This window comes from Ochotona princeps, chromosome 10 (genome assembly GCF_030435755.1).
Source record: "Ochotona princeps isolate mOchPri1 chromosome 10, mOchPri1.hap1, whole genome shotgun sequence".
Lineage (NCBI taxonomy): Eukaryota > Metazoa > Chordata > Mammalia > Lagomorpha > Ochotonidae > Ochotona > Ochotona princeps.
The window spans coordinates 43,859,982-43,884,202 of NC_080841.1; the positions used below are offsets into that span (position 1 = coordinate 43,859,982).

General features: G+C 44.3%; 1 protein-coding gene across 3 annotated transcripts in view; it reads right to left on the bottom strand.

Moving 5' to 3' along the window:
* Positions 1-24,221, bottom strand: part of B3GALNT2 (beta-1,3-N-acetylgalactosaminyltransferase 2) — a 43,615-nt gene that overhangs the window by 14,560 nt on the left and 4,834 nt on the right. For 2 of the 3 annotated variants that reach the window (XM_058669375.1, XM_058669373.1), the window contains exons 2-6: positions 19,028-19,175; positions 13,874-13,974; positions 12,150-12,343; positions 7,450-7,545; positions 1,114-1,224 (exon numbers count right to left, since the gene is read on the bottom strand). In XM_058669375.1, the coding sequence (XP_058525358.1) occupies positions 1,114-1,224; positions 7,450-7,545; positions 12,150-12,343; positions 13,874-13,974; positions 19,028-19,175 (650 nt within the window). The remainder of the gene's footprint in view (positions 1-1,113; positions 1,225-7,449; positions 7,546-12,149; positions 12,344-13,873; positions 13,975-19,027; positions 19,176-24,221) is intronic. The other variant, XM_058669374.1, reaches the window with a different exon arrangement.

Consider the following 24,221-nt stretch of genomic DNA (forward strand, 5'->3'; position numbering starts at 1 on the left):
AGGCCTGCCCTGAAGTTTATGACTTTAGGTATGGTTATATATTTTTTAAAAATTTATTTATTTTTATTGCAAAGACAAATATACAGAGAGGAGGAAAGACAGGAAGATCTTCCATCCGATGATTCACTCCCCAGATGGTTGCAACGGCCGGTGCTGAGCTGATCCGAAGCCAGGAGCCAGGAAATTTCACCATGTCTCCCACAAGGGTGCAGGGTCCCAAGGCTTTGGGCCATCCATGACTGCTTTCCCAGGCCACAAGCAGGGAACTGGATGGGAAGCAGGACGGCCGGGATTAGAACCGGTGCCCATAGGGGATCCCAGCGTTCAAGGTGAAGACTTTAAACACTAGGCCACCACACCGGGCCCTGCTCATGCTTTATTATCCTATCCTTACCTTGAGAAATTTACCTGTCAATTTTGTATTTCTTTTAAATTTGAAGCAAACTTAAAGCAGAAATCTGAATGTCAGAAATCCGAGTTGTTTCAACAATATAAATAAAAAGCATTCAATCTTATTTTACAATCTTTTCATGTATAGCATTTTAACTGCAATGATACTATCAGAGAGTGAACATTCTGAATAATACTGACCAAGTGTTGAAGGTGAATTCAAAAAGTCGGGAGGCAGTAGGAGCTCGGCCTAGAGGATAAAATGCCTGGGTTCCCTTTCAGAGCCACTGGGTGTGACTCTCAGTCCTGACTCTTCCTGCTATTGCAGACCTGGGGTGGTTCCAGTGCCGGCTTGAGCACCCGGCCTCCCCACCTGTATCAGCACTTACGGCATGAACCAACTTATGGGAGCACTCTCTTCTGTACTTCGAATTTAAAAAGGAAAAAAAAAACCGAAGCAGTGAAACATTACATTTAAACATGCACCAATCATAAGGCAAATTGTATGTTCCCTAATATACAATCATATAGGGCATCAAAATTTTTTAGGTATTACTATGACAACTCAATATTTCTTGCTACATATGCTCAAAAATATATAATCACTGTTTCATGCTGCCTAAACTCACGTGAAATAAATTTTAAGGCACTTTTATGCATTAAAAGAAAAAGCCAAAAAAGTTACTAAATGATGTAAAAATGATAATACTGAAGATGCCTTACTGTGATGACTCTGAGCACTCCTCCGCCATCATTCACCGTCACTCTGTGGAGATTCCGTGACACCAGGCCCAGCACGTCCTGGCTCTCCCACACTATGGTGCCTTCAAAGCTCTGTTGTGGAAACACGAACAGTCAGTCAACTCCTTTATTGCTGCCATGTATTTTTTTTAAGATTTCTTTATTTTTATTGGAAAGATTTACACAGAGAAGGCGATATAGAAAGATCTTCCGTCTACTGGTTTACTCCCCAAGGGGCCGGAACAGCTGAAGCTGAGTTGATCCAAAGTCAGGAGCTTCTCCCGGGTCTCCTACATGGGTACAGGGTCTCAAAGCTTTGGGCTGTCCTCAACTGCTTTCCCAGGTCACAGGCAGGGAGGTGGAAGGGAAGCGGAGCTGCCAGGATTAGAACATGTGTCCATATGGGATCCTGGCGCTTTCAAGGCGAGGACTTTAGCTGCTACCCTATTGCACCAGGCCCCTAAATACTTCTAAAATACAATTATAAAGAGAGAATTTGGCATGCTGCTCTTGGTCATTCCCTATTATTATCAAACCTTTTCTTACGTTGTTGCAGGTATTAACAATCATTCCCTTTCCTGGGTGTAACCTGCCTTGGGTAGATTCACCCAAGCACACAGACATTTCCAAATGTCTTCAGACACTGGTCTCTGATCAGATATGTACTAAAATAATGCTGGCACATTCTGTTGTCAATGCTTACTTGTCCCTCAATTTAAAAATTTTTTAAAAAGTTCCCAGAGATGATATTAATGAGACAAGAGGTATTTTTGTGGGTTGCACTACACATTGCCAAATTGTTTTTTCAAAGATTTATTTATTTTTATTACAAAGTGTGATATACAGAGAGGAGAGAGAGAGAGGTAGGTCTTCCGTCCGATGATTCACTCCCCAAGTGAGCACAACGGCTGGTACTGTGCCAATCCGAAGCTGGGAACCAGGAACCTCTTCCAGGTCTCCCACGCAGGTGCAGGGTCCCAATGCATTGGGCCGTCCTCCACTGCTTTCCCAGGCCACAAGCAGGGAGCTGGATGGGAAGTGGAGCTGCCGGGATTAGAACCGGCGCCCATATGGGATCCCGGGGCGTTCAAAGCGAGGACTTTAGCTGCTAGTCCACGCCGCCGGGCCCCAAATTGTTTTTCAAAAACATTTTTACTGTATTACGGGGTCATCAGCAGTTTGAGAATCCCAACTGCATCACATGTTCCCTAGGATGACACATTAGCAAAACAAGTTTGTTAGCTTAGCAGATGTGAGGAAAATGCGTCCTCATTGCGTTGTACTTCTGTGTCCAAATTCATGTGAAACATTGGCTGAATGGCTTACAAACTTGTAAAAATCAAAACTCCCTTCTCTACAGGTTAGCTACCGCAAGTGTCCGGGTGCCTTGGGCTGGGAGTCATTTTCTGTTTTGCTACTTCTGAAGTCCTAACGGTCCCACGTGTGACCCCTCAAGTGATGAGAACATGCCATGATGGACACAGTAAGGAAGAGAAGTCATCCAGCTGGGGATCTCAGCATGAACTTGCAATGACCATGAAGCTGCGCAGGTGGGAGCAGCAGCAGCACACTCAGAAAGACGCACTGCCGTGACTTAAGACTGGAAACGGTGGGGCTTAGGGGCATCAAAGGCAGGCTGCAGGCCGTACAGCCTAAGCAACAGTCGGCCTCTCCTGCTATTCTGACCTCCACAGCCGGCGGCGGGGAAGAATGAGGGCTGTTGCAAGCACCAGGGTGATACACAGTTCCAGCTTCAGCAAGGCCACCCCAGCGGCAGGGGAGAGTTTGAGGAGGACAGTGGTAACTAAGATACTGCAAAAAAAAAAGTGGGGAAAAGCACCTATTTAAGGCTGTGACTGGACAGCAGGCAGACATTAAGTTTGCCCTTTGAGTTGATTCAGCAGTTACATAAAAAGAGCCCTTGTGTCTCATGGTTTGGAAGGCTGTAGACTGAGGCTTAAGAAGTAAAATCATGGGTCAGGAGCAACAGCCTAGCAGCTAAAATCCTCGCCTTGCACGTGCCAAGATATCATCTGGGCACCACTTTATATCCGGCAGCCCCGCTTCCCATCCAGCTTCTTGCTTGTGGCCTGAGAAAGCAGTCGAGGACAGCCCAAAGCCTTGGGACCTTGCACCTGCGTGGGAGACCTAGAAGAGGCTCCAGGCGCCTGGCTTCGGATCAGCTCAGCTCCAGCTGTTACAGCCACTTGGGGAGTGAATCAACGGATAGAAGATTTCTGTCTCTCCTCCTCTCTGTATCTCTGACTTTCGAATTAAAAAAAAAAAAGTAAAATTAACACCTTAGAGCAATGCATTAACTGGCTATAACAAGAAAACTGCGGGCCCAGCAGCGTGGCCTAGTGGCTAAAGTTCTCACCTTGAATGTGCCGGGATCCCATGTGGGCTCTGGTTCTAATCCTGGCAGCTCCACTTCCCATCCAGCTTCCTGCTTGGGGCCTGGGAAAGCAGTCGAGGACGGCCCAAAGCCTTGGGACTCTGCACCCATGTGGGAGACCTGGAATAAGTTTCTGGCTCCTGGCTTTGGATCGACGCAGCATTGGCCATTGCACTCACTTGGGTAGTGAATCATTTGGGGAGTGAATCATCGGATGGAAGATCTTTCTCTCTGTCTCTCCTCCTCTCTGTATATCTGCCTTTCCAATAAAAATAAACATATCTTGGGCTCGATGGCATGGCCTGGCAGCTGAAGTCCTCGCCTAAAATGTGCCGGGATCCCATGTGGGTGCCAGTTCTAACCCCGGCAGCCCCACTTCCCATCCAGCTCCCTGCTTGTGGCCTGGGAAAGCAGGAGAGGACGGCCCAATGCTTTGGGACCCTGCACCCACGTGGGAGACCCGGAAGAGGTTCCTGGTTCCCAGTTTCGGATTGGCGCAGCACCTGCCGTTGCGCTCACTTGGGGAGTGAATCATCGGACTGAAGATCTTTCTCTGTCTCTCCTCCTCTCTGTATATCTGACTTTGTAATAAAAAAAAAATAAATCTTTAAAAAAAAGAAAGAAAATTGTGACAAGAGAAAAATTTCCATCATGTAGCAAAGTCTAGTGGGAGAAAGGAGCAGTGACTCGCAGACAGAACCATCTGGTCACAATCTACCAGGAAGAAACAGCACTGCAACCACTCACTGTCTTTAATGGTCATCAAGTTCAATGTGCAAACCAAGCACTGTGCAGATGCCAGTCTTGTTAGCCCCTTACATAGCATGCTGAAGCTCCTAGAAAGGGATTATGAGCACTCACATTATCCTAACGTGCTGGCCCGATCCAACACCACAGCTGGATCAATGTCCACCCTCTCCTGTGACTGGCCGAGTGCCCTTCCCACGATGGAGTGCTGGTGCAAGTCCCAGCTGCTCTGCTCCCGACCCAGCTTCCTGCTAATGTGCCTGCAACGGCAGCAGAGGGCCAAAGTACACCGGTCCCTGCCACCTATGTGAGAGATACCGATGCAGTTCCCGTGTCCTGACCCAGACCTGGCTGCTGTGACCATTTGGGAGCAGGAAACAGTGGAACGATCTCTGTCTGGCTATTCTTTTCTTTCTCTGTAGCTCTGCTTTTCAAATAAACAGAAAATAAATACATAAACCCATCTGAAAGAAAAAGTTTCCACCTTCTCAATAGTGTAACATGGAAGACTTTAAGAATCAAAGTCCTGGGACCTGGCGCGATAGCTAGTGGCTAAAGCCCTTGCCACGCACATGCCAAGATCCCACATGGGCACCGGTCCTAATTCCAGCAGCCCCGCTTGCCATCCAGCTCCCTGCTTGTGGCCTGGGAGAGCAGCTGAGGACGGCCCAAAGCCTTGGGATCCTGCACCTGCGTGGGAGACCTGGAAGAGGCTCCTGGCTTCGGATTGGCACAGCTCCGGCTATTGCAGGCACTTGGGGTATGAACTAGCAGACAGAAGATCTTCCTCTCGGTCTCTCCTTCACTCTATAAATCTGACTTTCCAATTAAAATAAAAATAAATCTTAAAAAAAAACTCCTGCATAAGTTCGGGTAGAAGAAATGATATTCAAGCCATGACACCTGTGCTGTGTACTGTACTTTCCTCTAAAACTCCTTGGTACTGGCAGGGTCTCAGTGCCACAGTCACCTCCCAGAAAAGGCTTTCTGCCACGAAATGACAGAAGGTACCAGCTCCCAACTTCCAGGACAGCTGGCCTGAGATTCCTACACCATTTGCCATTCTGCCCATAGCAGACTGGAACAGAAAGCAAAAGCTGACTTGCTTCAGTACCAAAAGAACTTAACAACTAGTTAAACACACACACACACACACACACACACACACACACACACACACACAGCTAACAGTAGTACACAGCACAAAGCGTTAGTTCTTCTTTCTCCAGCAGTGAACAAGCTGCTTTCGGGGCAAGGCTGTCTGTCTTGTATCTTAACAATGGCCCCAGTGCTTAAGTTCTCCATAAATACACTGAGTAAATAAGTCAAAGAATGGTTTCTTTGAAAAACTGAGATCCAGGGCCTCGACAAGACTCTCACTGGAGCCACTATTCTAGTTAAATGATTAACCTTATGGCACAGTCTATATTTAAAAGGCAGTAAAGTTCACATATGAAAGTTAAGAAATTAAGATGCACAGGAAAACAGATGTTCTCACATACTGCTAATGGCCATTCAGGCTGATACAAACTGCTTGCTACTACTCAGAGGAGGACTGCACGCTTTAAAAATGTGTATACTTCCTAAGAAAATAACCAGCTATGTATGTTCAGTCCTCATTCTAGGGCACTGAAGCACTAGAAATATATCAACATCCACTGTGGGGTTAAGTAACAATATTTCCACACAATGGTATTCTGCGCAGCCAATATAAAATAACGAGTGTATATCCAAAGAGGGTTATGGCAAGTTGAAGAAAGGAGGTAGGAAGATGGGATGAACGGAACAGTCCTAGTGTCGATACATGCAGAGAAGCAGCACTGGTAAATGTGATTAGCTCTGGATTATGGAAACCTGATCATCTTTAGTGCTTACCTTTAGCTTAACCATGCTTTCTACTATCTTCTAGTGTGCTTCAGTTGTGCTTGTGCTTAAAATGTTTTCATAGAGGCTTACATACAGGTGTAGAGGGCATCTCTCTCACAGTCACATAATTCACGTAAGTAACTTTTTTTAAAGATTTAAAAAAAATTTTTTTTATTGGAAACTCAAATATACAGAGAGAACGAGAAACAGAGAGGAATATATTCCCTCTGCTGATTCATTCCCCAAGTGGCCACAGTGGCCAGAGCTGAGCCAATCCAAAGCCAGGAGCCAAGAGCCTCTTCCAGGTCCCCCACGCGGGTGCAGGGTCCCAAGGCTTTGGGCCTTCCTCGACTGCTTTCCCAGGCCACAAGCAGGGAGCTGGATGGGAAGTGGAGCTGCTAGGATTAGAACCTGTGCCCATTAGAACCTGGTGTGTGCAAGGTGAGAACTTTAGCCCCTAGGTTACTGCACTGGGTCCTCATGTGTGTAACTTTAAACACATGCTCTCAACTTAGAAGACCTGCAGCATATTCATATGAGCACATTCCAAAAGGTAAGTGCAAATAAAGTCTCCCAGTTAGCCGGGAGGGTCAGTTGGTTGTGCAGCTTTCACAGCCTGAGTCAGCTTTGGTGCTGTAACAGGAACCCTACGGCAGATCCACAGCAACTCTCAAGAGATGGCCAGTAAATAGATTCGCTATTCTGGTTCCCAAAGCACTGCACTCAGGAATGTATGCAGACCACACTAAAATAGCCTGGGGAGGCTGAGACTCAGGCAAAGCATGTGTTTCTGCAACCACCCTGTGTTTAATCCCAGGGCTCAGGACACTGGGGAGATGCCAGCACACGTCTACTTAAGAATGGACCTAGAGAGACCTACAGGGGACAGGCGTTGTCCACCACTGTCCACCCTGCAGGGAAGGTCTTATCCAGACTGCAAGTTGGGCCCATCTGATTTCTTCCTCCCATTCTTCAGGTAAGTAAACTATTTGATTTGTTCTTCTGGTCTTCTATCAATCCATCACTAGTTTTCTCCTTTGCTATTACAACATTCATGCAGTTCTCTACTCCAGAAAGTAAAAACAGGCCACGTGCCACACCTGTCAGAAAGAGTGACCTTGGAATCTGAGGTATCAAGTTCTCTGACGAGGCAATTATGGAGTGCCTCAGTCAGGACATCCACGCTGGGTCCCCTCACCTGCCACTCTGAGAGCTGCCCTGAGAGGACATAACACCAAGTGCCCACCTTGCAGAGCTCATGTCCCACTTCCACGGAGGAGCAGATGCACACACCTCATTTCACCCCGTACCTCTGGCAAGATGAACTGTTCCACAGGCTTGTACCACAGCTTATTCACCTGCACACCACAGCTTGGAGGACTAAAGCGAGCAACGAAGAGGGCCTCCTACAAATGGGGGAGGGGAGAAGAGGCAGAAGAAAGAGAAAAAAACCTTGATGTCATATACTACATATGCAGTAAGTTTTTAAACACCTTTCATCCACAATGGCCTCAACCAGACACGAACATTATTCTGGAATTTCAAGAGCACTTGGGTCTTCTAGTTATCAGTTTTAAAGATTTATTACTGGAAAGGGAAAGTGACAGAAATTTTGGGACAAACAGATCTTCCTATTGAGTCATTCCCCAAATAGCTGCAACAGCCACTGCTGGACCAGGCCAAACCCCCAAGGGTGGCAGACCCCCCAAGTACTTGGGCCATCCCCTGCTACCTTCTCAAGTGCATGAGCAGGCAGCTCAATGGGAAGCAGAGTAACTGGGACTCCAACTGGTACTGTCATACAGGATGCAATGTTTGCAAGTGGTAACTTAACAAGCTGTGCCTCAATGTCAGTGTCTCGTGGTTATTAAAGAGACATTAAAAATAATTAAAGTCGTCATGAAATTCTCATTTCATTTCTCACTTAACTTAAAACATATATAAATTGACCTTGCGATGAAAAGCACCACAGGATATAAGAAGTGTTATTAAGTTAGGCCAAGTTCCTAGATTCCTAAAACTCCCTCCAGGGGCAGGGGATAAAGGGAAAGGTCCCAGGTCTCAGTTGTCAGGAGTCTCCACAACCAACCTTGGGCAGTGGGGCGGGGCGGGACATGCAGTGACGTGGTTAAGATGCTGCTTAGGGTGCTCCCATTGCAGACCAAACTGCCTGGTTTCAGAGTCCTGGCTCTGTTCTCCATCCCAGCTCCCTGCTAATGTGCGCCCCTGGAGGCAGGGACTGATGATTGCTCCAGTACACGGGCCCTACTACACACACAAGGGAGGCCCAGATTGAGCTGTAGTCCTCTGGCGCCAGCCTGGCCCAACTTTATTTATTGTGGGTAGTGGGAGGAAACTAGTGGATGGAAGATCTCTGTGTCTACTTCTGCCCTTTAATTAAATTTTTTGTTAAAAATTAAACAACTTTTGGGCAGGGAGTTGTGAGATAAAACATTAAGCCGCTGCTGCAGCCTGAGTGCTGGCACTCTGTGGGGCATCAGTGCGAGACCCAGTTGTTCCACTTTCAATCTATCTCCTTGCTAATGTATCTGGGAGAGAAGCGCAAGAAGGCCACAGGGGAGGCCTGAAAGACACTCCTGGATTCTGCCTGGGGGACTGACCCAGTGAATAGAAAATCTCTGTTATCTTCTTATCCAACTCTACTTTTCAAATAGATTTTTTAAGAAAATTCTTTAATAGAAACAGCAGCAACAACAAAACCTTCAAAGACTAACGAGCGAAATAAAGTAGAGGCCTGCTCCTCATGTTCATCACTCTTCAGCCAGAACATCTCATCACTCTGATATCTCACCTTGCCACAGGGAAAGTGTCTGGAAAAGATACCAGGAGCATGCCGAAGGCCAAAGTTAAGAGTGCTTCAATGGAGTATGTCTATTTCCTTCATGCATGCCAGCTCTTAGAAGGGCATTAAGTCCCTTCTGCACTGTGACCACCCATGAACCCATCAGCACACACCTTAAACTAGTCTTTTCTTGAAGACAAAGATTATTAACTCCTCTGGCTATAAACATGGCAACTGAAAATATCACTCACAGAACCACAAGTATGAAGCAAACCACTGGACTGATAATTGGGACATTATTAAGTTAAAAGGAGACTCTATATCAAGCAAGTAAAACAACTACTTCAGAAATTCCTAAATGAGCAAAACAATGGAATTCAGAATATTATTTCAAATACCTATTTGAGGTCCAGTTTTAATTAAACTTTAACCAACTCTTAGTTAAATAATTCCAAATAACTCCCGAGTACCCTAACCACAGTTAAATTCTCAAGTAACTTGAGAAAGCTCTTCTCAGTGTAATCCAAATGGTCGCAAATATCAGAATTTGTTATTTATGTGTGTGAACACACTGCTAATTTTTTAGACTAGGAAAAATAATAAAAGAAATGTAATTTTAATTTGTGTATTTATTAATGATGCTTTAAAATGCACTATTTGTTAACAATTAACATCAATAAAAAACAATCCAAGAAAACTTGAATGAGTTGCTGCCTCTGGTAATAACAGATCAGTTCTCCTAGAGATAACTAAATAGCAAACAGGTAGAAACTAGAGGACAATCCATTCTCAGAAGAGAAAAGCATGGGGTATGCACCCTGCCCACAAGCACCAGTCTGAAGGCACAATTTTAGGGCATAAAATTTCCAATGAAAACTTAGTAGAGGGCAGAGGTTGGTATTGTGGTGCAGCACATTAAATTTCTTTTTGCAACCTTGTCATGTCATGTTGAAATGCAACTTTGATTCTCAGCTGCTCTGCTTCTAGTTCAGTTCCCTGCTAGCATGCATGGGAAATCAAGATGACCCAAGTACTTGAGCTCTTGCTACCCACCTGGGCAATTGAGAGTTCCTGGCTTTAATTGTTCTGGCAATTTTGGGGAATGAACCAGTGCATGAAAGACTTTACCCTCTCTGTTACTCTTTTCAAAGTTAATTAATAAATGTGTGCATGCGAGAGACACAGAATATGGATGAAAGAATTTTCTATGTGTTGGCTCACTCCTAGATGGCTGCAATGACCATCACTGGGTCAGGCTGAAGCAAGAAGTTTCACTGGGTCTGCAACATGAGTTTCACAGGGCCAAACTCTCGGACAATATTCGGCCGTTTTTCCCAGGCCAATAGCAGGGGGCTAGATGAGAAGTGGAAATTTTAGGACACCAGTCAGTGCCCATATGGAACATAGGTGTGGCAGGCAAGGGGTTTACTTGCTATGCCACACCACCAGTGCCAATAAATAAATCTTTTTAAAAAATCAGACGAAAGTTATGGCAAACACCTTAGCTAAAAAGTGAGAATGAGGGGTGGCATAGCAAGTAAAGGTGACACCTGTAACACCAGCATCCCATATGGTAAGCCATTCACGCCCCAGCCATCCACTTCTGATCCAACTCCTTGTTGACACACTTGAGAAAGCAGCACTTAGACCCTTGCATCCAGATGGGAGGCCCGGATAAAGCCCTTGACTTTGGCCTGACCCAGTCCCGGCCACTAAGCTCCATAGAAGGAAGATCTCTCTCCCTCTCTGACTCTCTAACACTTTTTAACTCTGCCCTTCAAATAAAATAAACCTTAAAAAAAAAGTAGGATGATAACTTTCCAGATAGGAAAGAATCAGAGAAAGAATCACACATTCTTCACATAAACTCTTCCCAAATCCGTGGCTGACTCATGAAATACACATTCAATACAAAACCAAAGCAGCCCATCTAAGGCCAAAACTGAATAGAGATGTTAGCTGCTGCCTTTCAAGGAGAAACAGTTTCAAGTACACTTAACCAACAAGCAACAAGCAAAGCACTTGCAAGGATCCAGAGCTCTCAATGAACCACTCATAGTACCTAGGATATAATCTGAAGTTTCTAGGCATACGATAACACAGGAAAATGCTATCTATTCTCAAGAGGAAAAAAACGTAATCAGTTTCTTTACATTTATTTTCATTGGAAAGGAAAATCAGATTTATGGAGAGGCGGCAAGACAGAAAGATCTTCCATCTGCTGGTTCATTCCCCAAATGGCCACAATGGTCGGAGCTGAGTCAATCCAAAGGAAGGAGACAGGAACCTCTTCTCGGTCTTCCACATGGATGCAGAGACTAAGGCTTTGAGCCATCCTCTACTGCTTTCCCAGGCCATTGGCAGAGAGCTGGATGGGAAGTGGAGCAACTGGGACACAAATCAGCATCCATATGGTGATGCCGGCACTTGTAAGAACATTCAGCCATTGAGCCATTGTGTCAGGCCCTCCCTGTCTGTTTCAAAGCAAATAAATATAATTTAAAAAAAAGATTTGAAACAGCTATTAGTCTTCTTTCCAGACTTCTAGGGCTGGAAGAGGCATTGATTCTCTTATATCCTAGGAGTTCTAAACATTTTATGCGTCAGTAACAACTTTCAAAATTCCTTCAGCTTTAAAAGATTTTGGGTTAGGAATTTCTAATCCAGACCAACTCTTTCTCTTTAAAGACTGATTCATCCACTTGAAAGGCAAACTGTGAGACACACATACAAAGAGCAGGAGGTCTTCCATTTGCTGGTTCTCTTGACAACAGCCACAGCTGGGCCAGGTCAAAGTCAGGGACCTGGAACTCCAAGTTTCTCACATGAGTGGCAGGGACCCAAGTATTTACACCATAATCCACTGCCTTCCCAGTCACATTAGCAGGAAGCTGGAATGGAAGTGAAGGAGCTAGGTCTTGAATTGGCACTCCAATCTGGGATGCTGGCAACACAAACTGCAGCTTAACCCATTGCACCACAATGCAGGTCCCAACTCCTTTTCTAGGTATAACACATTTATTCATAGGTAATTTCCCTCAAACCAGCATTATAACATACTATACATTCATGCATTCAATCAATGAAGAACAAATTGTAGGAAGTCTCCCAACCAGACAGAATTATATAACCTTCCAATCCACCATAGGAAAACATTGTTTTTTGAAAAAGAAAAATGGGGGAAACCCTGTATGGAACAGTACACACCTCCTGTTCTGCCTGGTAGAGCTTGACGGTGATGTTCCTCTGGAAGCCCACATCACTGGCATCATAGAACACTCCTAGACTGGTAATCACGATGGGGTAGAGAACGCGGAAGCTCACGCTGACCACCCGGTCCTCAGGGAGTCCTGATGAAGTGTCTTCAGGAAGACTGAAGGCTTCAATCTCCTGATTCAAAACTAAGGAGACAATGACAACAGAGGCATCACCTAAATACCAGGAAGCTTTTACATTCATCACGTGAAGCACGTGATGTAACTGACAGCATCATCCAGGCAATTACACTGGTTATAATTCCTTCACACATTGCAATAATTTATAAAACATTCTTGACACACATGCCTGCTTCCAGAAATTCAAAACATTCTGAATTAAGAATGAAGTTTTCTGCCACATATGAGTTATTCAATTGTCAGAATTATCTTAATGTATTCCTGCATACACATGTGTGTATATCACAGAATACTGTATTTAAGTCAACTGGAAGCAACCACTTGAAAAATGTGAATAAATAGGAACAATAAAAAGTCACAAATAATCAGAAAATTTGGTCTTGTTCTGCAAATTGCAGGAACATTTCTTCTTGTTGGGCAGTTCAAAACATGTTATCTGCCACACAATTAGTATAATATAAAATTAACAGAAATCACTTAAAAAACACTGAAGACTTCTTGCTATAGAACACTGATAAGATTGTCAAACACAGTGAGCATTTACTGTGTGCCGCTCCTTACGAAATTTGCATCCTCACAGCCATCTTGTATGATGGTGGCATTGTCTTTAAGCAATTGTTGATTACACAGCTTTATCATTCAAAACAAATTCTATATGTACACTCATAAAACACACATATGTATTGTGTTCAACCTGCATATTCAGTATTAATATAGATTACATTTTTCTTATTTTCAGATAAACAAACTTCATTTTTCTTCCCACCCTCTTGCAGATCACCTGGCTCTCCACTGTAGAGTCTCTACAAGCTATTTTATACTTAGTAGGTGCCTAATCAAATATGACTTCAGGAAAGCGATGGCTCCTGCCTAATTACAGACATGAACAAGAGGGAAAAAAGCAAGATAAAAGATTTTTGCCATGAGCTAGGCAAAGTACTGATGGACAGCATGACACCTGTACTGGATAATAACAAAATTTTTGCTTTAAGATATTCAGTAAGTAAGAACATCTACAGAAGAACAATATGTATTAAAAAGCAAAGAGTTAACAAATGACAGTATTTTTTTAATCTATTTTTATTTAAAACAAATGCACTTACACTTCAAGCCACCAGGGCATAGGAAATCCTGTTGCATTGATAACACTGTTTACCAAACTTTCCTCACACCCACGGCATCATGAGTGATGCTCATTAAGACTTCCAGGCACGGAAGTAACCCTAAATGATTTTTGTATCATTGAAAAGTTAAAATTAGCTACAATTTTAACCTAGTTTTAAGTAAACATTTTAAAAATTCTGTTACCTATCAATACATGTATGAAAATTTTCTACTAATGAAAAGTGCTGCTCCTTCGCTATTAATGTACAATAGTAAAAGCTTTGCTGATTTTAATCGCTCGAAAAAGGATGAGACATAAACATTAAAGACAGTCATGTAGTCTATTAAAAACAGACTCTATACTACTAAACTTGGCAACTTTTACTCAGCATCAAACTCATACATGGCACTCTTGAGAAAAAGCTGACCCACCTGGATTGGTGATGTTGAGCAGTCTGCAGGAGTAAGGGTCCTCCCTGTCTTCCACAGGCACTTCACAGCCTTGAGCACCTATTATGAACTTCACAAGCACACTGAGAGAAGTGGTAGTGTTAACGTCAGTTACTGATCTTCCCTTTGCTTATGCACGTGTCCTCACGCTCATCTCAGAGCTTTTACTGTGAGACACAAGTATTTAGGAAGCTTTATTCTCTTTGTTCTTCCAGTCTAGCAAAAAGGGAGAATAAGAAATCAAAATTGCTCACTACCAAGTGACTTAGGAATGAGAGCTCTACTGCAACACTACACGAAAGGAACATGAATATGACCAGCCTAGCTACAGCTAACGCTCAGATCATTTGAAACCAAAATTCTCAAAACCGCACCCATGCCTGTCATTTTCCCTTGTGCTTTCCCTCCGTATCAGACATCGTGAAATCTTACTAGTGATTTCTATTAAGCCACCATCCTTTCTTACTGCCTGATACTGAGGTCCTATAAAGAAGTTAATTAAAATGCCAGCCTATAGTTTCTCACTTCCCACCCATTTTATAAAACAGGAGTTTTAGCTTCAATGAGCACTACTGTAGACATCTCCTGCTGAGGGCTGCTGTGGAGCTGTCGCTGTGTTACATTGCTCTCTCTACGATGTGACACTGCTGATCTCCCCAAAATGTTCCCCTCCGTCTTCCGTGGCCCTGCTCGTCAGCTTCACTGCTTCTGCCTTAAACTGAGAAGACTGGACTGAAAATGGCTGTTAGTCACTGGCTTGGTCCTTCTGTGTCTTCCCGATCGATTTACTCATTCCTTCCATGCCCTCTTCCGGACAATGCGTTTATTCCTAGGACCTCAAATAGACTGCGCATGATACCTACATTAGAAGCTCTGGTGACCCATCTCACAAATTAAGCATCGTCTAGGTCAGAGCTATACTACTTTTTCCATTGCTATCTTAAGCTGATTAGAGGCAAGATGTCCTGGCAATTTATAAGCATCAAGTGACTAAAGGAATTTACAGGAAAAAATATGCTACGGCTATTATGAGTATGTACAATAAACTTGAAGGTAAACATGCATGTACACATGGAAGCACACTTCTTTCTTTCCGCAGTCAGTAAACATTTACTAGTATCCTGCTGCCTGCAGGACCTCAAACAACCCGACAACCAAGCCGTCTTCCTATGAAACCCGCTCTTCTCATCTAGTCCTGTCTCCACTGGGCTTCGACTCCTCAGTCATAAAGTTAATAGTCAACCTAACCCCTCCTCTTCCTCTGCTCAATGACCTTACTCTCTGATGAGGTCACCACATTAATTCAGTCCCTCAGCGGCCCTGGTCCGAAAAGGCCTTTCCTTCTGCTTAATCTTCCACAGAGTTTTCTGCACGCTCTGGTTACTGTTCATCTCTCATAGGCCCTCCTTCCTCTCTTCCAGGGGTGAGGAATCTATTTTCTGCCAAAGGCCATTTGGATATTAGAAACATTACTTAGAAGCCATATAAAATTAGCACTTAAAAATTAGCCTGCTGGGGCCTGGCGCGATACGTAATGGTTAAAGTCCTCACCTTGTATGTGCCCCGGGATCCCATATGGGCTCTGGTTCTAATCCCAGCAGCTCCACTTCCCATCCAGCTCCCTGCTTGTGGCCTGGGAATGCAGTCGAGGACAGCCCAAGCCTGGGGACCCTGCACCTGAGTGGGAGACCTGGAAGAGGCTCCTAGCTTCGGATTGGCACAGCTCCAGCTGTTGCAGGCACTTGGGGAGTGAACCAGCAGATGGAAGATCTTCCTGTCTCTCCTCCTCTCTGTACATCTGCCTTTCCAATAAAAATAAATAATTCTTTAAAAAAAATTAGCCTGCTGTAAATGTATTAAACTGAGTTCCACCTGCAGGTGCCTTGGCAGAGCCAGACCAAATTATCTCACAGGCAATATACGGCGTGTGAGCCACAGTCCTGCCCTCCTGTAATCTGCTTTTCTCTGTCCCTCATTCCTTCCGTGGTGCATGCTCGGTCAACTTATCAACATAATGGTACTCCCTGGACTGCAGGTACATAGAACTGCTAGAAGTTTGACAAACACTTAGGCTATTTGATATATCTTTACAACACAACATATATAACACCTTGTTACACTATCACATCTGTTTCCTCCTATTAACCTCAAGTCCCCTCAAACACTTGGGTTATAATGCATCTACCTTTGTATTCCATGGCACTACCTATGTAATCTGCCTGCTACAGACACATAATGAATATGTTAAACTGACAAAATTATGGTTTTATGACAAAGACTTAGACTGAACTAAGTTAATCAAAATACATTTGAATTTTGCTCCTCTGGAGAAACATTAGTTCTAAGAGTGTGCCATAACCGCAGAAACACACTTTCTTCTAATAATGGACAAATAAGGCTATATGGTTTCTATGAACTGGCATTTGAAATAAAGGTATTGGCAGAATTGGACAAATATGCTAAGTTATCAAATATATGCTACATCAGAATTGTCTTTTAGCTATCTTTTTTTTTTTAAAGATTTATTTATTTTCACTGGAAAGTCAGATATACAGAGAGAAGGAGAGAGAGAGAGGAAGATCCTCCATCTGATGATTCACTCCCCAAGTGAGCGCAATGGCCGGTGCTGTGCCGATCCGAAGCCAGGAGCCAGGAACCTTCTCCAGGTCTCCCACGCAGGTGCAGGGTCCCAAGGCCCTGGGTCATCCTTGACTGCCTTCCCAGGCCACAAGCAAGGAGCTGGATGGGAAGTGGAGCTGCCGGGACCAGAACCAGCGCCCATATGGGATCCCAGCACATGTAAGGCGAAGACTTTAACCACTACGCTATCGCGCCGGGCCCCCTTTTTAGCTATCTTAATTCCTCTGACTACATTCTGAAAATTACTCCGCTCCACCAAGTCATTTTTGGCTTTATCTGTTTTCATTAGATAGTTCACCATTTTCATAAAAGAAAACACTGTACTTACTAAATTTCAATTAAACCAAGACTGCTATGATGGCAATGAATTCCTGCTGAATGTCTCAATGTGAAGTTTACTCACTACTTTTAGTTTTGAGTCATCTGCCTTTCTCTGTGCCAAGGTGGGTCTTAGGTATTGGGGATCTTTTAAAAGTTCATGGAAGATGGAACTGAAAGATGTGCTTTAAAAATTGAAATCTGTGCAATTTTTTCCTAAGAGGCACTCTTCTCAGGCTTCCTACAACCAAACAATGGAAAGCCCCCACTGCTTCCAAATCCTACCTTCTCATGGGCACAGATAAATAATTCATAAACGTACAACTTAATGTAATAAACATGCCAGCTGGCTGTGCTAACAAGAAAAAAAAATCAAGTCAAGGAAGGGAAGATGGACACAAAACAGGACTGGGACGCTATTTAACAGAGGGCTTATCTGTTAGCGTGACATCCAAGGTCCCAAAGGAAGCGGGCCTCAGGGACATTCAGTCTAAGAGTGGGGTGGGTAGGCAGGCAGGACGGCAGGAGCCAAGGCCACTGGGAGCAGCAGGGGTAGTGTACTGAAGCATAGCATGGTGGCCACTGCAGGGGACAGTGGTGTAGACCTGGTCAGACCACAGGAAACCTGGCATTTCACTTGAACAGAGAAAGCAAAGTCAACAGAAAAGTATGGGAAGCAAACTGACATAACATGATTGATCTGAAAAGGACCGCTCTGGGTGTTCTTCTAAACAGAATATGGGGTGGGGGTGCGGATCAAAGGCAGGAGCAGGCAAGGCAGGTAAGGAGCTCCAGTAATAATGCAGGTGAGAGACTGGGGTGGCTTAGGTCAGGAGGGTGGCAATGACGGTGGAAAGAGGTTCAGTTCTGGACCTGAAATGCAGGGGACACCACGGAGACGGCCTGACATAGCACTGGGGCTTATGGTCCGGGCAGTAAGGAGAAAGGAGTTATTTTCTGAGATGGAAAAGAAGCTCAGGTTTTAGAGGGGGTCTGGTAATAATGATGAAAGTTTGCAATTGCCTGATATTACGTTCTATTATCATTGTGATCTTGAACTGAAGAAATCTGTCTGAAAGCAAATGAATGCTGTTAGGAGTAAGAGAAAAAATCTATAAATGCTCACTACCGGTGACAAGATAATTCACAACTGCAATTGCTTATAGAGCTCCTCAGTCACAAAACTGCTAGTTTGATAAAATCTCAAGAGTACTTTCTCTGCTTATCACCTAGGTTCTCGCCCTAATGACAAGTCCGACTTCCCACGCCACTCTCTCCCATGTGCCTCAGGATAACATCTCCAAGGCTGGGCTCCCAGGGAACGGACTCGGGCCTGGAGGTGCCCACCAACAACTGAGCCATCTGACATGGGCAGGACGGGGGCTGCGGAAGCTCTGCTGTCTTAGGGCAGCCTGGAAAGAGTGTGGCATGTCACACACACTGCAGGTCAACCTAGTAAAGACTACTACAGCACACAAAAACTGGGCCCGGCAGCGTGGCCTAGCGGCTAAAGTCCTCACCTTGAATGCGCTGGGATCCCATATGGATGCCGGTTCTAATCCCGGCAGCTCCACTTCCCATCCAGCTCCCTGCTTGTGGCCTGGGACCGTTGCACTCACTTGGGGAGTGAATCATCGGATGGAAGATCTTCCTCTCTGTCTCTCCTCCTCTCTGTACATCTGACTTTGTAATAAAAAATTTAAAAAATCTTAAAAAAAAAAAAAGAACACAAAAACTATGTTACAGGAAAAACCTACTCAAACTGAAAAAAAAAAAAAATTAAGTTTCTGAGTAGTGGGAAAAAAAACCCGATTTACACACATGTGTGTCTAAGCAGAAATCAAGTCTGGAACAGAATCTTGTAAGAATTGCTATTCTAAAGCAACCGCCCCCCCCAAAAAAGAAACAAAACAAAAAACAAAATCCACATTCAACTAGCCATAAATACCAAGTCTGTGAACTAGTCAGCTTACTATTCTTCAATGAGACCAATTTTGGTTTCAAATTTTTGGCTGACTTTACTTTTGGGAATCAATTCTACAATGGGGGATTAAAAAAAAAAAAAAGCAAAATTCAACGGCTACATCTCCCAGAGAGACCACTTATCTGAGTCCCAATCCTGATTCCTCAAATCACGTTTTTCTTTCTGTAGACAGGGGAGTGACTCCAACAACCTACCGCTGACTTAACGCTGGATGTTGCAGCAAATGCTTCAGCCAGGTGCTTCTTATCACGTTTCGAAGTTCATGGTTATTGCGAGCTGATAACACTCCCACTACCACATCATAGTGCCTAGCTTTCCAGTGTGATGATAAGGCTGAATTATCTAGAAATAAGCAAAAAAAAATAAATTAGAAATAGGTCATCTCAACGCCTGTGAGCTCAACATGTAACACTAAATTAAGTTCCTAAGAACATGTGTAGGTTTACAGAGGATGACAAAGAAAACACTGTAGTTACCCATAAACCCAGAGCACATCTGACCTAACAATTATGAGCAGGAGGAGGGATGTGTGTTCAGAATTTGGCCTGACAGTATGGATGCCGACGTCACAGGCAGAGGCTCTACACACTGGATCTCGACAGCAGCCGCTAAAATGTTGCCACATCCATGGCAGAAAATAAGACAGTTGTGCAAAAACTCCTGTGTTCCCATCGTCATAATCTTCTAAAATTATCTTAGCATAAGAATCTGCTCCTTGACTTTAAAAAAAAAAAAAACAACTTTATTTGGTCTTTGAAAACATCTTAATCTGTTTTTGTTGTGCAGACTAAATACCTAGAGCCTACTGCATTAAAAAAACATTGTGGCTAATGTAGCAAAGATTTCTAGACTTCAATAATTTATTCTTGTGGATATTTTGGATCATTTCCCACCACTGAATAAAGATGAAATAGGTTTCCCATCAGAGCCATACATAATTATGTAGCTCTCCAGCCTTAAAAATGGTGATGAAAAACAAGCACAAACTATCTTTCCATCTTCTTTCTAAGTTTTTTTTTTAAAGATTTATTTATTTTTGGAAAGGCGGATATACTGAGAGGAGGAGAGACAGAGAGGAAGATCTTCCGTCCGATGGTTCACTCCCCAAGCAGCTGCAATGGCTGGGCCTGAGCTAATCCGAAGCCAGGAGCCAGGAGCCTTTTCTGGGTCTTCCACACGGGTGCAGGGTCACAAGTCTTTGGGCCATCCTGGAATGCTTTCCCAGGCCACAAGCAGGGAGCTGGATGGGAAGCAGGGCTGCCGGGATTAGAACTGGCGTCTATATGGGACCCCAGGCGTGCAAGGTGAGGACTTTAACCACTATGCTATTGCGCCGGGCCCTCTAAGGATAAGTCTTAGAGATTGAAATATAATTCTACCTTCTGAACCTTGACAGTAAAAAATGAACCATTCACATGATTTGCTATTTGAATCAGCCGTGTCTACCTCGCCTTCTAACTCTGCCCTCCAAGTAAATAAAATAAATCCTCAAAAAGATTATAGTTTAATTCCAAGTTAAACAAAGATATTTGTTATTTCATCCTACTGTGAGTTTCATGCTAAAGTGAATTCTTCTAAAAGAAGAACCTTCAATGTCAATCTAAACTTTCATGGATGAAGCTTGCTGATTAACACTTAATGTTCACAACCCTGTGAAGGAACTATTTATCAAACAAATGAAACAGTTACAGAGAAGTCAGCTATCTGTCCTAAGCTGAAGGGCTAGAGGGCCAGTGCATTAGCAGGTCAAGCTGTGGCACCCACAGGAGATGTCTGCTTGACTCCAGCTGTTCCACTGCCAATCCAGCTCCCTGCTAATGCGCCTGGGAAAGCAGCAGAGGACGACCCCAACTACCTGGGCCCCTGCACCCACATGGAAGACCTGGAAGAAACACAAGGCTCCTGGCTTGGGACCAGTTCAGCTCTGGACATTCAGATACCTAGGGAAAGAATGAATGGATGGATGGAAGATCTAACTCCCCCTTTTTAGTAAATAAATAATTTTTTTTTAAAAAAAATCTTTTTTCTAAAAAAAAAAAAAGCTAGTACATGCCTGGGTTAAAATTTAATCCAAGGCAAGTTAGTTCCATTCATCATCATTGTTCTATTCTGGAGCTATGCAGCTTGATGTAGCTTATTGGACTAAACTCTGACCTCTTGATTGGTAACAGCAGTCCAAGTATTAAGCTAGTGACAAGCAGTTCACTAAAGACCAGGGTCAGCTCATTCACTTTTCTGAATTCATGGCCCAGAAACATCTTTTTCTCAGACACTTAACTCATGAAAGTTGCATCTATCACTGAAATTCTAAATGAGCCAGAATTTGGAGAACCTAAACGCTGATATGAAACAATAATGACCTGCTCCTCAACAACATAACAGAAATACTAAGTGCATTCTAATGACCAGAGAGGGGCAGATGCAGGCCATACTAGTGGTCCCATACTCAACATGCTGAATGAGCTCCACAGAAAGCTGCTGAAATCCATAACCAGAGAGACACAGATATCCAAGCTTTCCCAATCTCCCTTTACAGATCTGAAAGGCAGAATTAAAGACAGAATGAGAGGCAAAGAGATTTTCAATACACCAACTTACTTCCCAAATGGCCCCGATGGCCAGGCTGAAGCCAGGAGCCTGACAGTCAGGTTTCCCACATAAGCAGCTAGGGCCCAAGCACTTGGGTCTTCTCCCACTGCCCTTCCAGGGAGCTAGACCAGAAGTGGAGCAGCCAGGACTTGGAGACTTGCTCCGAGGGGCTGCCACGTCACAGCTGGCAGCTCAGCCTGAGGTGACACGTCTCCGGATATGCTTATATCTGTTTCAAAGCACCTGCTGGGCAGCAGCTCGTGGCACCCGAGTATCAGGGAGCCAACTTGAGTTCTTACACCTCCACTTCCGATCCAGCTTCCTCCTAACAATGCTTAGGCAGGCAGGGGATGATGATGTCCCAAGTACTTGAGCCCCTGCCATCCTTGTAGAAAACTCCAACGGAGTTCCTTTGGTTTGGCTGGGCCCTGGCTGTTAGTCACCTGGAGGGCAGACCCGGAGATCGAAGAACTGCTACTCTGCCTTTCAAATACATTAAAAAAACGGGGCGGGGAGGGCAGCGCAGTGGCCTAGCGGCTAAAGTCTTTGCGTTCAACGCCCCGGGATCCCATATGGGCGCCAGTTCTAATCCTGGCAGCTCCACTTCCCATCCAGCTTCCTGCTTGTGGCCTGGGAAGGTAGTTAAGGTCGGCTCAAGGATTTGGGACCCTGCGCCCATGTGGGCGACCTGAAGGAAGTTCCTGGCTTCTGGCTTCGGATCGGCACAGCATTGGCCGTTGGTCACTTGGGGAGTGAATGATCGGATGGAGTATTTTCCTCTCTGTCCCTCTTCCTCTCTGTCTTAGCAATGAAAATAAATGAATCTTTAAAAAAAAGAATAAAATTCCATTTCCCCTAAGTGCCTGGTGTACCTCTCATCAGGAACCAAGGTGAAGGGCCCAGTGATGGAGACAGCTATGTCCCGCATGCGAGTGCCTGCACGCAACTCCCGGCTCTGGCTCCCGAGGCCACACTCTGGCCAGCGTAGACCCTGGAAAGCACCAGTGAAGGCTCTGGGTTCCTGCCACCCACCAGGGAGCCCTGGCGTGTGCTCCTGGCTTCCTGCTTGCCTAGCCCCACCTGCTGCAGGCACTTGGCGAAATGAAGCAGCTGATGGGAAACACCCCCTACCTGCTGAACCAGTATTTAAAAAGAAAATAAAGTTGCTGTATAAAAGCAAATTTTCACAATAACAGAACCACTCTTGATGACAATTATTTCTTTATGGAAAGCAAATCATTTAGAAAGATTGAATGGAACACAATTTTTCTTCATGAATCAAAATCTCAATGACAAGTTCCTCCAGTCGATCCCTTGTGTGTCATTAATTCTAGCTGCTGTTCCTGTTCACTGTTACCATCCATCTGGACTAGCACAAGAGCGGATCTTAGCCGACTTCTCCGTATCACTGCCTACCAAGACTTTTCTAAAAATAAGCGAGTAAATAAACACAAAGAGAATCATGTGGCATGTGAAAATCCCTTGGATTGAGGAGGTGAACCACTTTTTGATCTTTCTCCACCTCGGCCACTGTCAGTCCTCCCTGCTGCTAATCCCCGTCTAAGCTGCTTCTGTATTTCTTGCAGAGAAGTACACGGCCTTTTGGAGAACTACTGTTTTCAGATACCCTCAGGTCAGGCTTCAGAAAAAAAACTCCTTCTACGACATACCAACAATGTAAATTGGTCCAACAGACTCCGGGGTGCTACATGCACAGTGTAAAATTGATGTCGTACATGTGTTGAATACATACTTGAGTAAGGACTCAGCTCCAGCTCCTAGACGCCCCCCCCTTTATTAATTCGGGACTATACTCCCATTACTTTCTGCTTTATGTTGCAAGCACAGGGTACCCAGTTTGACACTGATGCCCTGAAACAGAAAAGGGGGGGCTAAAAACAGGACAAACTAGGAAGCCAACTACAACTATTACAAAATGTTCAACTTCGCTAGGAATCAAACCTATGTCAGCAGATTCCAATTTTCTCCTACATTCCAATCAGACTGACAAATGTCTCATTAAATAATAACCAAATGATGGGTATGCCAAGGTAACGTTGATAACAATTTCAAAAACGGCTTCACTGCTGGCAAGGAATGTCACCTGGTGCAATCTTCCGCAGCGTGATTAGTCCATATGCACCAAGGACCCTAGCACGGTCTTTCCAGCGAATCAACAGCTGAGAACTTGTCCTAAATAACCAGAGATCACCTTAGAGATCTCTACTCTTCAGGGTTCCTTATTAACAGTAAAAGGCTGTAAGCTGTACCAAAGCACAAGAAATGAGACCCGTTCTATAACTTATGGCACAGGTACATGATAGAATACTATGCGGTCATTAAAAACAATGCCAGAAGCACATCACTAGGTAGGGTTTAACATCAAACGAAGTCAGAAAAGCAAGCTGTCAGAACGGTCCATGGAACTGTCTGCTTCCATTCCTGCAACGTCCAGAGGCAGTTCACTGGCTGCTGCTGCAGAGCAGGCTGATGGTGGCCACCCTGGGCAGCGGCAATGCGGAGCACGGAGACCACTTCAGGGCACTGGCAATCTCCTTGCTTTACAATCTGGGTGCTGATCAGTGAGGTATGGCAAGAGACACCAGACTGTACAACTACATGTGTAAAGAACGCACACTGCACAGCAACACACATGTTAAAACATTCATTTTCTCAGAACACTACACTGGTGTGCTTTAGATGGAATGTTTTACTTTTTTTAAAATTTCAAACATTTCTACCAATAACTTGTTTAATCATTTAAGAAAAAAAAATGACATGGTCATCATGACTTGTAAG